At 57.5% G+C, this 13000-nt stretch overlaps 2 protein-coding genes across 2 annotated transcripts; both read left to right on the plus strand.

The window, feature by feature from the left end:
* Window positions 1-2118: 2118 nt before the first annotated feature.
* Window positions 2119-3749, plus strand: LOC104026151 (avidin). The gene is made up of 4 exons (XM_009490257.2): window positions 2119-2211; window positions 2343-2553; window positions 3003-3123; window positions 3701-3749. The coding sequence occupies exons 1-4, from the start codon at window positions 2140-2142 to the stop codon at window positions 3747-3749; spliced, it is 453 nt and encodes a 150-aa protein (XP_009488532.1). The 5' UTR covers window positions 2119-2139.
* A 500-nt stretch (window positions 3750-4249) lies between these two features.
* LOC142596695 (avidin-like) lies at window positions 4250-6023 on the plus strand. Its single transcript, XM_075726892.1, has 4 exons — window positions 4250-4321; window positions 5129-5339; window positions 5800-5920; window positions 5990-6023. The coding sequence occupies exons 1-4, from the start codon at window positions 4250-4252 to the stop codon at window positions 6021-6023; spliced, it is 438 nt and encodes a 145-aa protein (XP_075583007.1).
* Window positions 6024-13000: the final 6977 nt, after the last annotated feature.

Below are 13000 nucleotides of genomic sequence, written 5' to 3' on the forward strand. Positions count from 1 at the left end.
ACCTCAATAAAACTTGTATCTGATGATAGGCTCAGCTTTCAGCAGCTTCTGCGTGGGCATGGCTGCGGGCTGGGAGGACAATCCTTGGTTACAGACGTGATTTTTCTCTAACAATTGCCTGTTCTACTATTTTTCAAGGCTGACTCAATCCCAGCTTAAGCAGCAAGTCTAATTAATTATTCATTAACCCTTTCTTCTTATTATTCATTAACCCTTTCTCGACCCCTGACATGCATGGGTTTAAACCACAGCCCTGCCAACTTTTAACTTCTTCAGCACTTTCTGCTTTGGACTTCTTCCCCACCTGCCCATTCCCCCTTGTCCCCTCCCTGCTGCACTAGGGCTCAGGCATGGCATCTCAGGATTTAGCCATGGTAATGATTGCCAGACCCGAGCCGCTTCGCTGGCTGCCCTTTGGAGGGTGCAAACCCTGTGGAGATACCCCAGCTCTTGGCTTGTTTTATTTTTGACTTGGCTGAGACTGGTCAAGAAATCTACCTCCTTGAGCAGTGAGCTGATCCCCGCACCTGCAAGATACACCACTGTGATAGGGATTGTTAAATACAGGAAAAATAAAGGTTATGGGTAGATAGCACCAATATTGTTAGTGTGATGCTAAAATAAACCTACAGCTGTAAATGAGCTGTGAGTTGCCAGCAGCAGCGGTGCCAGCATGGAGACCTTGTGTTACCCATCCCCGTGCCCACCCTTGGCCACGGGGTCCCTTGTGTGAACCAGGGTGATGCAAGGGGATGTTGGCAAGGCAGTGATGGTGAGGGGGTGATGGCTGCCCCTCCTGCCCCCTGCAACCTTCCCAGAACAACTGTGCTCATAACCACAAACCTCGGCCACACTCCAGGCAGCGCCTGCCTGCCGAAAAAACAGCCAAAGCAAACAGCAGCTGCGTGGGAAAACATACCTTGTCATGCAGTTAAGTTCTAAGACAGAGGGAAGCAAACACTGAGGCAGAAATTTCCTGCAGGCAGCCAGCTTTCTGGCTGGGAACTGTTAGGGGCAGAGGTGTGAGAGGGCTGTGGGTCTCCTGCAGAGAGAAGAGAGGGGTGCTGAGATGCAAGCGGCAGAAATGCAATGCTCCCCAGCCTTGGTAATGATGGATTTTACTGTCAGAGAGAAACAGGGGCTCAAATGTGAGCCTAAAGGGAAAGCAAAATTTGGGAAGTATTTCTGAGATGTTGCAAAGAGTTTCCTTGCTTCCATTGTAAGAAAAGGAGCATTTTCTGGTGAATAGGGCTCCATCAGCTCTTGCTGTGATGACTGGGGGAATTAAAACACACATATTTTAGGAGACTGCCTTGAAAGTCATTGAGGAATAGGTGAGGAAATCTGGTGTGAACCGAGCCACTTCAGCCTGCCTGGCCAGCAACAGCTATAATGTAAGGGGAATTGTATAAATATGTACTTAAAGTTATTTAAGAATCCCTGTGTAAATACAAAAAGCAATAAAATGCGACATCCAAGATATTTGGGGAATGTTTGTTTTTCATAAACAAAATAATTTCCTTTCAACAAAAGCCAGTTTGTAAAAACAGCAGCAAACCTTCACGCCAGACCGAGGCAAGGGTAGACTGGGTGCTTTGTAGCCTGATCTGTGGCTGCTTCAGTACTGGGTGGGAATAAAGCAAAGCCCTGAAAGGAGCCTGGTGCTGGGTGGGTTTGCATGAGGATGCCTGGTGAGGAGGAGCAGGGTGAGGCCATGTGCTGTGGCTAATCCTGGGGTGCATTTGGGTTAAGGCTGCTTGGCACCCCTATGTACCCCTACGCACCCCGGGCACGGCAGTGGGGTGGCAAATAGGTGGCAGGAGGGACAACAGCCCCTGAGAGGGGTTTTCCCCTGGCTAAGCATCCATCCTGGCAGTCACTGACTGCAGGAGCCAAGGCTTCCCCACAAGGTGCCAGGGAAGCATGAGCAAGAAGGGACAGTTTCAGCAGGCACTTCTGCAACCACCCTCTGTAACGGCTGGAAACTGAAAATTTGGAAACACCCAGATTGCACAACACTTTGGCTGGAGCTGCCACCCGCAGCCCTGGCAGCAATAAAAAGGCAAGAGAGCAGGAGCGTTGGCAGAGCCCTGCAAGGACCACATCCCCGGCTACACCAGCTGTCTGTCCACTGGAGAGATGGTGCAAATGACTCTCTTCCTCCTGGTGCTCAGCCTGGCCCTGGTGGCTCCCAGCATATCTGCAAGAAAGGTAACGGCAGGGCTGGGATGCACGGGGCAGGGTGGGCAGGGGGGCTGTGGCTCTGGGGGCTGCCCGCTTCTGCCACCCTGCCTGTGCCCAGTCTGGGCTGTGGCACCAACTCTGAGTCCCCTCCACTCCAGTGCACGCTGACCGGGCGCTGGGTCAACGACCTGGGCTCCAACATGACCATCATGGCTGTGAACGAAAAAGGTGACTTCGACGGCTCCTACTACACGGCTGTGACAGCCACTATGAACAAGATCCAAGAGTCACCGCTGCAGGGGTCCCAGCACCATACGAATGAGGAGAGCCAACCCACCTTCGGCTTCACCGTCCACTGGAGCTTTTCAGGTGCTTCTCCTTTCCCAGTCTCCCTGCGGTGTCCCCAGAGCTCTCCTGCCCTCCCTGTGTTGTCCTTGATGCTATTCTGCCCTCCCCTGCAGTGTCCTTTGCGATCCCCTGCCTTCTCCTGCGGTGTCCCCAGTGCTCTCCCGTCCCCTGTGGTGTCCCTGGTGCTCCCCTGTCCTTGATCCTGGAGCTCCTTGGCTGGCGTCACCTCCCAGTCCCAGGGCGCAGAGGATGCGCTGGGGGCTGAAGCCCGTTGCTGTCCACCCATCTCCCTGTGAGACTCCCAGCCCTCTGACCCCTCCTGCCTGCTTTTCCCATCACCGCTGTCCCCAGAGGGCAGGGACAGCCTGGGTCTACTGTCCCCTGTGCTGGGGCAGGCTGCAGGGCCACGGTTTGGCACTGACCTGCCACCCCGGCCACACGCACCTCCACTTCCCACCCTGTCCCGGCAGACTCCATCACCGTCTTCACGGGCCAGTGCTTTGTGGACGAGCATGGAAGGGAGATTTTGAAGACCATGTGGCTCCTGCGGTCACACGTGGACAACATCAACCACGACTGGAAAGCCACCAGGTGAGCCCTCTGTCCCTGCCCCCGTGGGTCCCCTTCACATCCGCACCCCACGGTGCGCAGCGCCCGGCAGAGCTGCTGCCAGTGTGGGGGTGACCAAGGATGGGGTCCTCATGCATGGCCTCCCTGGGGGTCCCGCCACGGTGCAAACACTGCTGGGGGGGTGGGATGGGGCTGGGTGGGCGTTCGGCACTGGGAGAGTGCATTGACAAGAGGAAACGGGCTTAAGCTGCACCAGGGGAGGTTTAGGTTGGAAATTAGGAAAAATTTCTTTACAGAAAGGGTGGTCAAGCATTGGAACAGGCTGCCCAGAGAGGTGGTGGAGTCACCATCCCTGGAAGTGTTCAAAAAACGGGTAGCACTTCAAAAAAACGTTTCAAAAAAACGGTGGCACTTCGGGACATGGTTTAGTCTAGTCTACCCTTGATTGGCTTAGAGTAGACTTGGTAGTGTGGGTTAATGGTTGGACTGGATGATCTTAAAGGTCTTTTCCAACCTAAACGATTCTATGATTCTATGATTTGCCCTGTGCAAGGGTGCATTTCCCACCCTTACGTCTCCTCCTTCTGCATCTCCGCAGGGTTGGCATAAACATCTTCAAGCGCCTACAGCAGAAGCAGCAGGAGTGAGGGTCACAGCGCGGCAGTTCCCAGGCCAGCAGCAGCACCGCGGGTGCAGACCCCCCCCTCTCCTGCCCATCACCTGCTTCTCCCAATAAAGCTTTGCTGCAAACACCCACCTGGCTCCTGTTGTGTTGTGGTTCAGCGCCCACGTTCTCCCATCCCCCCCAGTTATCCCATGGCCTCTCCTTTCCCCAAAGCCCAGTGTATGTCCCCTGCTGTGACACCCCCCCCCCCCTATGGCTCGGGCTCCTCCATCGCAGCCCCCACCGCCCCACCGAGCTCCCTCGGGACCCCCGCCTTGCCCGAGGGAGCAGGACCCCGCTCAGTCTGGCGTGGTGGCTGGTGGCTCGTCTCCCACCAGGGTGGCCCTTGGCAGGAGGCCCAGCGTGGGCGGCCGCTGCCCGGCTGCAGCCCCCTCCGCCATAAAAGGGGCCGAGCGGGCGCAGGGCAGCAGCGTAGGCAGAGCCCGGGCACCACGCACGGCTGCCACCGCCGCCGCTGCCGCCATGGGGACCCTCAGCTGCTGCCTCCTGCTCGCCCTGGCCCTACTCGGCCCCCGCGCTGCTGCTGCCAGAAAGGTAAGGGCAGCCTGGGGGCAGCGCCCGGCCGGGGGGCTGCCCACTCCTGCTGTGCCATGCCACGCCATGCCGTGCTGTCCCCCGGGGTGACTGGGTGAGGGGCTGCATGCCTTGGCTGTGCTGCGCCGTGCCATGCTGTGCCGTGCCATCCCCGAGGTGCAGCGCGAACGGCCAAGGGGCTGCCTGCTCTTGCTGTGCCATCCTGTGCTGCCTGGTGCCACGCTGTGCTGTGCCGCGCTGTGCTTTGCCACAGCGAGTTGTGCCGTGCCGTGCTGGGCAGTGCCGTGCTGTGCCACCCCTGGGGGCACAGTGTGCATGGCTGAGGGGGTTGCATGCTTTCACCGTGCCATGCCGTGCTGTGCCGAGCCATCCCAGCGCACAGCGTTTGTGTCCGAGGGGCTGCATGCTCTTGCTGTGCCCTGCTGAGCTATGCCATCTTGTGCCATCCCAGGGTGCAGCGTGCATGACAGAGGGGGCTGCCAGCTCTGGCTGTGCTGTCACCAGGGGTCGTCTTGGTCACCTACCCGTGGTAGGGGGGTAGGTGGGCTATGTCCAGGGGGTATGTCCATATGGGGTAGGTCCATGCCACCATGGGACCCAGCACCCCCAGTTCCGCACTAGTGTGCCCTGCCACGGGAGGGAGAGGTGCTGGCGCAGGCGGTGCCCGTGCCACCGGTCCCAGCTGCGGTGCAGAGGGGCTGTGCCAACCCTAGACATGTGGGGCACGCGTCCCACTGCCCAGGCAAGCTGGAGGGGGGGCCGTGGCTCAGCAATTCCCAAGGCACCGGCAAAACCCCCGGTCCCCAGTGTGATCTGCAGGGCCTGTGGAGAAACGAGCTGGGCTCCAACATGACCCTCTCCGCCCTGAACGCGGCCGGGACCTTCTCGGGCTCCTACCACACCGCCGTGGCAGTAACCAACAAGCAGATCCTGGTGTCACCCCTTCAAGGGGCCCAGCAGCACCCCGGTGACAAGGGGCAGCCCACCTTCGGCTTCACCGTGCAGTGGCAGTTCTCAGGTACAGCAGTGCCTGGCACAGCATCCTGGGGCAGCCAGCGATCCCCTGCCCGTGCTGGGAGCGGGATGCTCCCCGGCTGGTCCCACATACCCTGCATGGCACCCAAAGAAACCCTGTCTGTGGCCACACACCGGTCACACGCACTCGCCCCTGCCATGGGACGTGGTGGGGGAGGGCTCTCTGTCTGGGGTGGGTGGCAAGGGTGTCTGTCTATCTGGGAGAGGTGGCGGGAGCGTCCATCTGTCTGTCCAAGGGACATGGCAGGTGTTAGTGCCCATCTATCTGTCCAGGCCGTGTGGAAGCCACCCATCTGGGCAATGTGGCAGGGAGGTCCATCTCTCTGTCCAGGGCATGTGGCGGGGGGCATCTGTCTGTCTGTCTGCCAGGATCAGGTGGCTGAGGTTCCCCTGTCTGGAGGCGCAGGCTCTGAGCCCCTTCTGCCCCACTTGAACCCCACCAGACTCCACCACCGCCTTTGTCGGCCAGTGCTTCGTGGACCGCCGCGGGAAGGAGACGCTGGAGACCATGTGGCTCCTGCGGGAAGAGGTCCCATCCCGCAGGGATGCCTGGAAAGCCACCAGGTGAGCCCTGAGCCTGCCCTCCTGCCCTGCAGCCCTGCCTCCTCTCCTGCTGACACAGCTTCCCCGCAGGGTCGGCACCTCCACCTTCACCCGTGTCAAGTGATGGGGACAGGGACTGGAGCTGCCTGCACCCTGCTGTCATGCCTGCATCCCCGAGGCTCCCTGCTGCCCTGGTCCTGGGCTGGGTTCCTGCCTGCTCCCAGCATCCTGGCTGGGAAAGACACACTCGCCCTGCCCTGCTTCCTCCCAGTGCCTCCCAGTGCTTCCCAGCAGCCTGCTGGCTGGGCCCCCCCTTCCCAAAGTTTGCTACCCCCACACATGGAGCCAAATAAACCTTTCTCCACCTGGCAGAGAGCTGTGCCCCGTGTGTCCCTAGGGTGCAAGAAGCCACTCTGTGGCTGTGGGCAGGGTAAGGTCAGGGGCGGGTGGTGGCTTGGGGAGAGCAGGGTGGTGTTTTGGGGGGCGGGTAGGGACTGGGCTAGGGGACAAGGGGAGGACAGCAGCTCTGTAATCCCACTTCATGGCCATGGCTTTGGGCCTCAGCAGGTGCCTTATTGCCCGTGCACCCATTTGGGGCACCTGCAGGGGCCGTGCAGTGGGTGGCCCTGGGCAGCATCCCTGGCATGGGAGCAGTGGGATGCTCCACCGCTGGGGGTTGTGGTGAAGGCTCTGTGCAGGCAAGCCAGCACGCTTGCCTGGCCTCATCCCGCATCTCTGCACCCCAGTCTGCCCCATCTTCTCATTAAATTCCATTTCCAGCTACTGCTGTGGGTGGGGGGCTTGTTCCTGGGTGCACATATGGGGGAGGGCTGGGTGCCAGCCCCTGTAGAGGGGACCATGGTCATGGGGTTGGGGTGGTCCAAAGTCCAGGCCAGATACTGGAAGGTCCAGGGGAGGGACCTGGGGCTCCAGGTGCGGCTACTGGGTAGAGTGGGCGGCTAAGGCCAGATAGTGGAGGGATCCCTGCTGTACATATGTACATAGGCGTGTATTTCCCACTAACCAGCTGTTGCCCCATCAGCCAGAAGGTGGAACAGGAAGAGGGGGAACAGGATCCTTTTGGGTGTTCGATTTCACAGGACAATATTGCCTGTACACTAAACTTTATTTTATCAGCTTATAAGGAAATAAAACAAACACACACGTCAAACAAGGGCCCAATGCCCTTTGCACAGACCCATCTAACATGTGAACTCACTAATTCATGATCAGCAACTCATGAAGTTTCTAACTCACAAGTTCACTAACCCATAGCTCCTAACTCAGGTGCCCCTGAGCACCCTGGGGAGAAGCCGTGCAGTCAGGGAGAGGCATGAAGTCCTCTCGAAGGGGCGAAGGAGGGTGCTGCCTGCGGGCTGCAGGGCTGCCGGGAGAAGAGACTGTCGGATGGGGCAGGGACTTCGGGGCAGTGAGCACACAGTGCCCAGGAAAGTGTCAGGGCCTCTCCACCCATGCTCTTGCTCTCACAGCGTGCCTGCCCTTCCCCAGCCTCTGCTCTGCTCCCCCTTTCCCTGCCGGGCTCTGGGGCTGCTCTCAGCCTCCACGGCTCCTGGAGAGTGCATGGACTAGAGCCTATCCAGGGTATGCCTGTACCAGCCGAGCCCAACTGGCTGACATGCCTGCTGGTTCAGCTTTCAACCAAAAACCACCTCTGCATCCCCATCCTCACCCCTCCATCCTCATCTTTACACCCGCGTCCTCATCCTCACCCCTGCCTTCCACACGCAGACCCTCAGTTCAGCCCCGTTGCACACTGGCATCCTTGGCACTGCCCTGACTACCCTGTGCTCATTCTCATGCTCACCTTCCCCAAACGCCCGCTGTGGCTGTCACCAGCAGCATGAGTGGGTCCCCAAACGCTTCTCCAAACAGTCTGTGAGGTTAAAGCCTTGGGACCCCAGTGGGAGTGGGAGGATAAGTCTGGGAGCACGGGTAGGGGAGCCTGCCAGGGGACACGGGGCCACCGAGAACCATGCAGGACCCCCAGGGAGTAAGACTTCATTTCTGTCCTTTCGTCAGCCCCACGGCTGCAAATTCCCTGTCTCTTGGCTTCCTAAGAAGGCAGCCCATGGGATAGGAGATGATGTAAGCCAGCCTGCTTGCTCAACAGCAGAACAGAAACAGAAAGCAAAACCGTGGGGTTTACAGAAAGCCAGAACTGACCATAGAATCATAGAATCATAGAATCATCTAGGTTGGAAAAGACCTTTAAGATCATCCAGTCCAACCATTAACCTACACTACCAAGCCCACTCTAGACTAATCAAGGGTAGACCAGACTAAACCATATCCCGAAGTGCCACATCTACCCGTTTTTTAAACGCCTCCAGGGATGGTGACTCCACCACCTCTCTGGGCAGCCTGTTCCAATGCCTGACCACCCTTTCCGTAAAGAAATTTTTCCTAATTTCCAGTCTAAACCTCCCCTGGCGCAGCTTAAGCCCATTTCCTCTTGTCCTATCGCTAGCTACTTGGGAGAAGAGACCAACACCCACCTCACTACAACCTCCTTTCAGGTAGTTGTAGAGAGCGATAAGGTCTCCCCTCAGCCTCCTCTTTTCCAGGCTAAACAACCCCAGTTCCCTCAGCCGCTCCTCATAAGACTTGTTCTCCAGACCCTTCACCAGCTTCGTTGCCCGCCTCTGAACACGCTCCAGCACCTCAATGTCTTTCTTGTAGTGAGGGGCCCAAAACTGGACACAGTATTCCAGGTGCGGCCTCACCAGTGCCGAGTACAGGGGGACAATCACCTCCCTGCTCCTGCTGGCCACAGCATTCCTGATACAAGCCAGGATGCTGTTGGCCTTCTTGGCCACCTGGGCACACTGCTGGCTCATGTTCAGCCGGCTATCTACTAACACCCCCAGGTCCTTTTCGGCCAGGCAGCTTTCCAGCCACTCCTCCCCAAGCCTGTAGCGTTGCATGGGGTTGTTGTGACTGAAGTGCAGGACCCGGCACTTGGCCTTGTTGAACCTCATACAGTTGGCCACGGCCCATCGATCCAGTCTGTCCAGGTCCCTCTGCAGGGCCATCCTACCCTCGAGCAGATCGACACTCCCACCCAGTTTGGTGTCGTCTGCAAACTTACTGAGGGTGCACTCGATCCCCTCATCCAGATCATTGATAAAGATATTGAACAAGACTGGCCCTAAAACAGAGCCCTGGGGAACACCGCTCGTGACCGGCCGCCAACTGGACTTAACACCATTTATCACTACTCTCTGGGCTCGGCCACCCAACCAGTTCTTTACCCAGCGAAGAGTATGCCTGTCTAAGCCGTGAGCTGCCAGCTTCCCGAGGAGGATATTATGCGAGACGGTGTCAAAAGCTTTGCTAAAGTCGAGGTAGATGACATCCACAGCCTTTCCATCATCTACCAGGCGGGCCACCAGGTCATAGAAGGAGATCAGGTTGGTCAAGCAGGACCTGCCTTTTGTGAACCCATGCTGGCTGGGCCTGATCCCCTGGTTGACCTGTACTTGCCTGTGGAGTTCGCTCAAGATGAACCTCTCCATAATCTTCCCCGGCACCGAGGTCAGGCTGACAGGCCTGTAGTTCCCCGGGTCCTCCTTCCGGCCCTTCTTGTAGATGGGCGTCACATTGGCAAGCCTCCAGTCATCAGGGACCTCCCCTGTTAACCAGGACTGTTGATAGATGATGGAAAGTGGCTTGGCAAGCTCCTCTGCCAGCTCCCTCAGTACTCTCGGGTGGATCCCATCCGGCCCCATAGACTTGTGAGCGTCCAGGTGGCATAGCAGGTCATTAACTGCTTCCTCCTGGACTATGAGGGCTCCATTCTGGTCCCCATCCCTATCCTCTTGCTCAAGGGCCTGAGTACCCTGGGGATGACCGGTCTGGCTGTTGAACACAGAGGCAAAGAAGGCGTTAAGTACTTCAGCCTTTTCCTTGTCCTCGGTGACAATGTTCCCCCCCACATCCAGCAAAGAATGGAGATCCTCCTTGGCTCTCCTTTTATTGCTGATGTACTTATAAAAGCATTTTTTATTGTCTTTTACAGCACTGGCCAGATTGAGTTCTAGCTGGGCTTTTGCCTTTCTAATTTTCTCCCTGCAGGACCTAACAAGATCCCTGTACTCCTCCTGAGCTGCCCGCCCCTTCTGCCAAAGGCGGTAGACTCTCCTTTTTTCCCTGAGTCCCCGCAAAAGCTCCCTATTCAGCCAGGCCGGTCGATTTCCCCTCCGGTTGGTCTTACGACACACGGGGACAGCCCGCTCCTGCGCCCTTAAGACTTCCTTCTTGAAGAGGGCCCAGCCTTCCTGGACCCCTTTGCCCTTCAGGACCGCCTCCCAAGGGACTTTCCCAACCAGGGTCCTGAAGAGGGCAAAGTCTGCCCTCCGGAAGTCCATGGTAATAGTTTTGGTGCCCCTCCGCTTAGCATCACCCAAAATTGAGAACTTTATCATGTCGTGGTCGCTAAGCCCGAGACGGCCTCCGACCTCGACATTTCCCACAAGCCCTTCTCTGTTGGTAAACAGCAGGTCAAGCGGGGCACCTCCCCTGGTAGGCTCGCTTACCAGCTGCATTAGAAAGTTATCCCCCACATGCTCTAGGAACTTCCAAGACTGCTGCCTCTCTGCTGTGTGGTATTTCCAGCAGATGTCTGGCAAGTTGAAGTCCCCCATAAGAACAAGGGCTAGCGATTGCAACACTTCTGCCAGCCGCTTATAGAATGCCTCATCTACCTCTACCTCCTGGTTGGGTGGTCTATAGCAGACTCCCAACAGGACATCCGCCTTTCCAGCCTTCCCCCTCATCCTTACCCATAAGCATTCCACCTTGTCATCACCACTGTCAAGCTCTATGCAGTCGAAACACTCCCTAACATACAGAGCCACCCCACCGCCTTTCCTACCCTGCCTATCCCTTCTGAAGAGCTTATAGCCCTCCAGTGCAGCACTCCAGTCATGAGAGTCGTCCCACCACGTTTCCGTGATGGCGACTATGTCATAGCCATCCTGCTGCACAAGGGCCTCCAGCTCCTCCTGTTTGTTGCCCATGCTACGTGCATTGCTGTACATGCACTTAAGCTGGGCTGTCGATTTTGCCCCCAATGTTGCCATGCCGCCCCTGGGCTCCTTACTAGCGGGCCTGTTTATATCCCCTTCCCCCTTCAAACCTAGTTTAAAGCCCTCTCAATGAGTCCCGCCAACTCTTGGGCGAGAATCCTTTTCCCCCTTGGAGACAGCCGATCTCCATCAGCCGCCAGCAGGCCCGGTGCTGTGTAGACCTCCCTGTGATCGAAGAACCCAAAATTCCAGCGATGGCACCAGCCTCTGAGCCACCTGTTAATCAGGTGAGTTTTCCCATTCCTTTCAGTGTTCCTTGCTGCCACTGACGGGATAGAGGAAAACACAACCTGTGCTCCCGATCCTGCGAGCAATCGCCCCAGTGCCCTGAAGTCCCTCTTCATTGACCTGGGACTTCTCTCTGCAATCTCGTCACTGCCCACCATGTCACACCCCACCCCCCCGAAACATCCCCCATCCTGGCCCCGCTTCCCGTACAGACCTGTACTTGATCCTTCAGCAGCTGTCCTGCTGCCCTGCAACAACAGCCCACCCTGGCCTAATCCTGCCCCGACCTGGCCTTTTGTTCTCGTCTGGTATGTGCAACCAGGGCTGCCCGCTGTCATGGTTTAAACCCAGCCAGCAGCTCAGCACCACACAGCCGCTCGCTCACTCCCCCTGCCCCGGTGGGATGGGGAGAGAATCGGAGGAGTAAGAGTGAGAAACACTCCTGGGTTGAGATAAGAACAGTTTAATAACTGAAATAAAGTAAAGAAAATTAGTAATAATAATAACAATATAATAACAATAGTAATAATAATATACAAAGCAAGTGATGCACAGTGCGATTGCTCACCACCCGCCGACCGATGCCCAGACAGTTCCCGAGCAGCGATTGCTGCTCCCCAGCCAACCCCCCCCAGTTTCTATACTGAGCATGACACCATATGGTATGGAATAGCCCTTGGGTCAGTTTGGATCAACTATTCTGGCTGTGCCCCCTCCCAGTTTCTTGTGCACCTGGCAGAGCATGGCAAGCTGAAAAGTTCTTGACTATCATAAGCAGTACTTAGCAACAACTAAACCATCAGTGTGCTATCAGCATTATTCTCATCCTAAATCCAAACCGCAGCACTATGCCAGCTACTAGGAAGAAAATTAACTCTATCCCAGCTGAAACCAGGACAGCACCTACGGCCCACAATGCCCTGGGGTTTTCCTATTGCTGTTGGGGCAGGTTCGCTTTCTTTGCCTGTCAAATCCCTGGAGCCGCTGCAGATCACCAGCCGTCCCCGCACGCATACCCTCACCCTGCCCTTGTGACTCCCTGTCCTTCTGTCCATGCCCTGTAGCAACCAGAGGGTGGTTTGGGGTGCAGGGGTGAAGCCCAGACACAACCCTCAGCCAGGAGACACTGTGACCTGGGCCGGGGACCCCCAGGCTGGGCCGGGGACCCCCAGGCTGGGCCACGTCAGCGGGCAGCTCCAGTCAGCCCTGTCTGCATCCCCAGCCTCATCCCTGTGCCCAGCCCCATCCCTGTCCCTGTCCCCGTCCCTGTCCCCGTCTCCATCCCCATCTCCATCCGCATCCCAGTCCCCATCTCCATCCCCATCTCCCTCTCCATCCTCATCCTTATCCCTGTCACCCAGGGATATGCAGAGGAATTGGGGCAGGGGTAACCTGGGGATCCTGCCCCCTGGGTTGCCTTGCCCCTGCCCAGGGAGGTGCAGCGTGGGAGAGGACAGGCAGTGCTCGGAGCAGGAGCCGGAGCCTTGCAGGTGGGATGCTGCAGGGCTGTCTTGCCTCCTTGGCCATGCAGGAGCCCAACGTGAACCCGAGGGCTCTGCCCATCCTGGTGGGCTCTCTACTCATGCCACATACTGGTGCCGAGCATGGCACACATCCTCGACATGCACAGGCAGATGTGTCCTGGGGTTGCATAGCTCACCTGGCAGGGCCAGAGTGGGGGTCCTACCTGTGTTCCTACCTGGCTGGGGCTCCTGCCTTTAGCTTTTCTTCTTCACCTCTCCCCTTCTGCCTGGCTTACCCCAGC

The sequence above is a fragment of the Pelecanus crispus genome, chromosome Z (assembly GCF_030463565.1).
Source record: "Pelecanus crispus isolate bPelCri1 chromosome Z, bPelCri1.pri, whole genome shotgun sequence".
Lineage (NCBI taxonomy): Eukaryota > Metazoa > Chordata > Aves > Pelecaniformes > Pelecanidae > Pelecanus > Pelecanus crispus.

What these genes read in the sequence shown, in the direction of transcription:
- LOC142596695 (XM_075726892.1), top strand. Translation starts at nt 4,250, where the DNA reads ATGGGGACCCTCAGCTGCTGCCTCCTGCTCGCCCTGGCCCTACTCGGC. An exon ending in GCGCTGCTGCTGCCAGAAAG is followed by an intron (nt 4,322 to 5,128) that starts GTAAGGGCAGCC and finishes CCCGGTCCCCAG; the next exon opens with TGTGATCTGCAGGGCCTGTG. An exon ending in GATGCCTGGAAAGCCACCAG is followed by an intron (nt 5,921 to 5,989) that starts GTGAGCCCTGAG and finishes GCTTCCCCGCAG; the next exon opens with GGTCGGCACCTCCACCTTCA.
- LOC104026151 (XM_009490257.2), top strand. Translation starts at nt 2,140, where the DNA reads ATGGTGCAAATGACTCTCTTCCTCCTGGTGCTCAGCCTGGCCCTGGTG. An exon ending in CCAGCATATCTGCAAGAAAG is followed by an intron (nt 2,212 to 2,342) that starts GTAACGGCAGGG and finishes CCTCCACTCCAG; the next exon opens with TGCACGCTGACCGGGCGCTG. An exon ending in CGTCCACTGGAGCTTTTCAG is followed by an intron (nt 2,554 to 3,002) that starts GTGCTTCTCCTT and finishes CTGTCCCGGCAG; the next exon opens with ACTCCATCACCGTCTTCACG.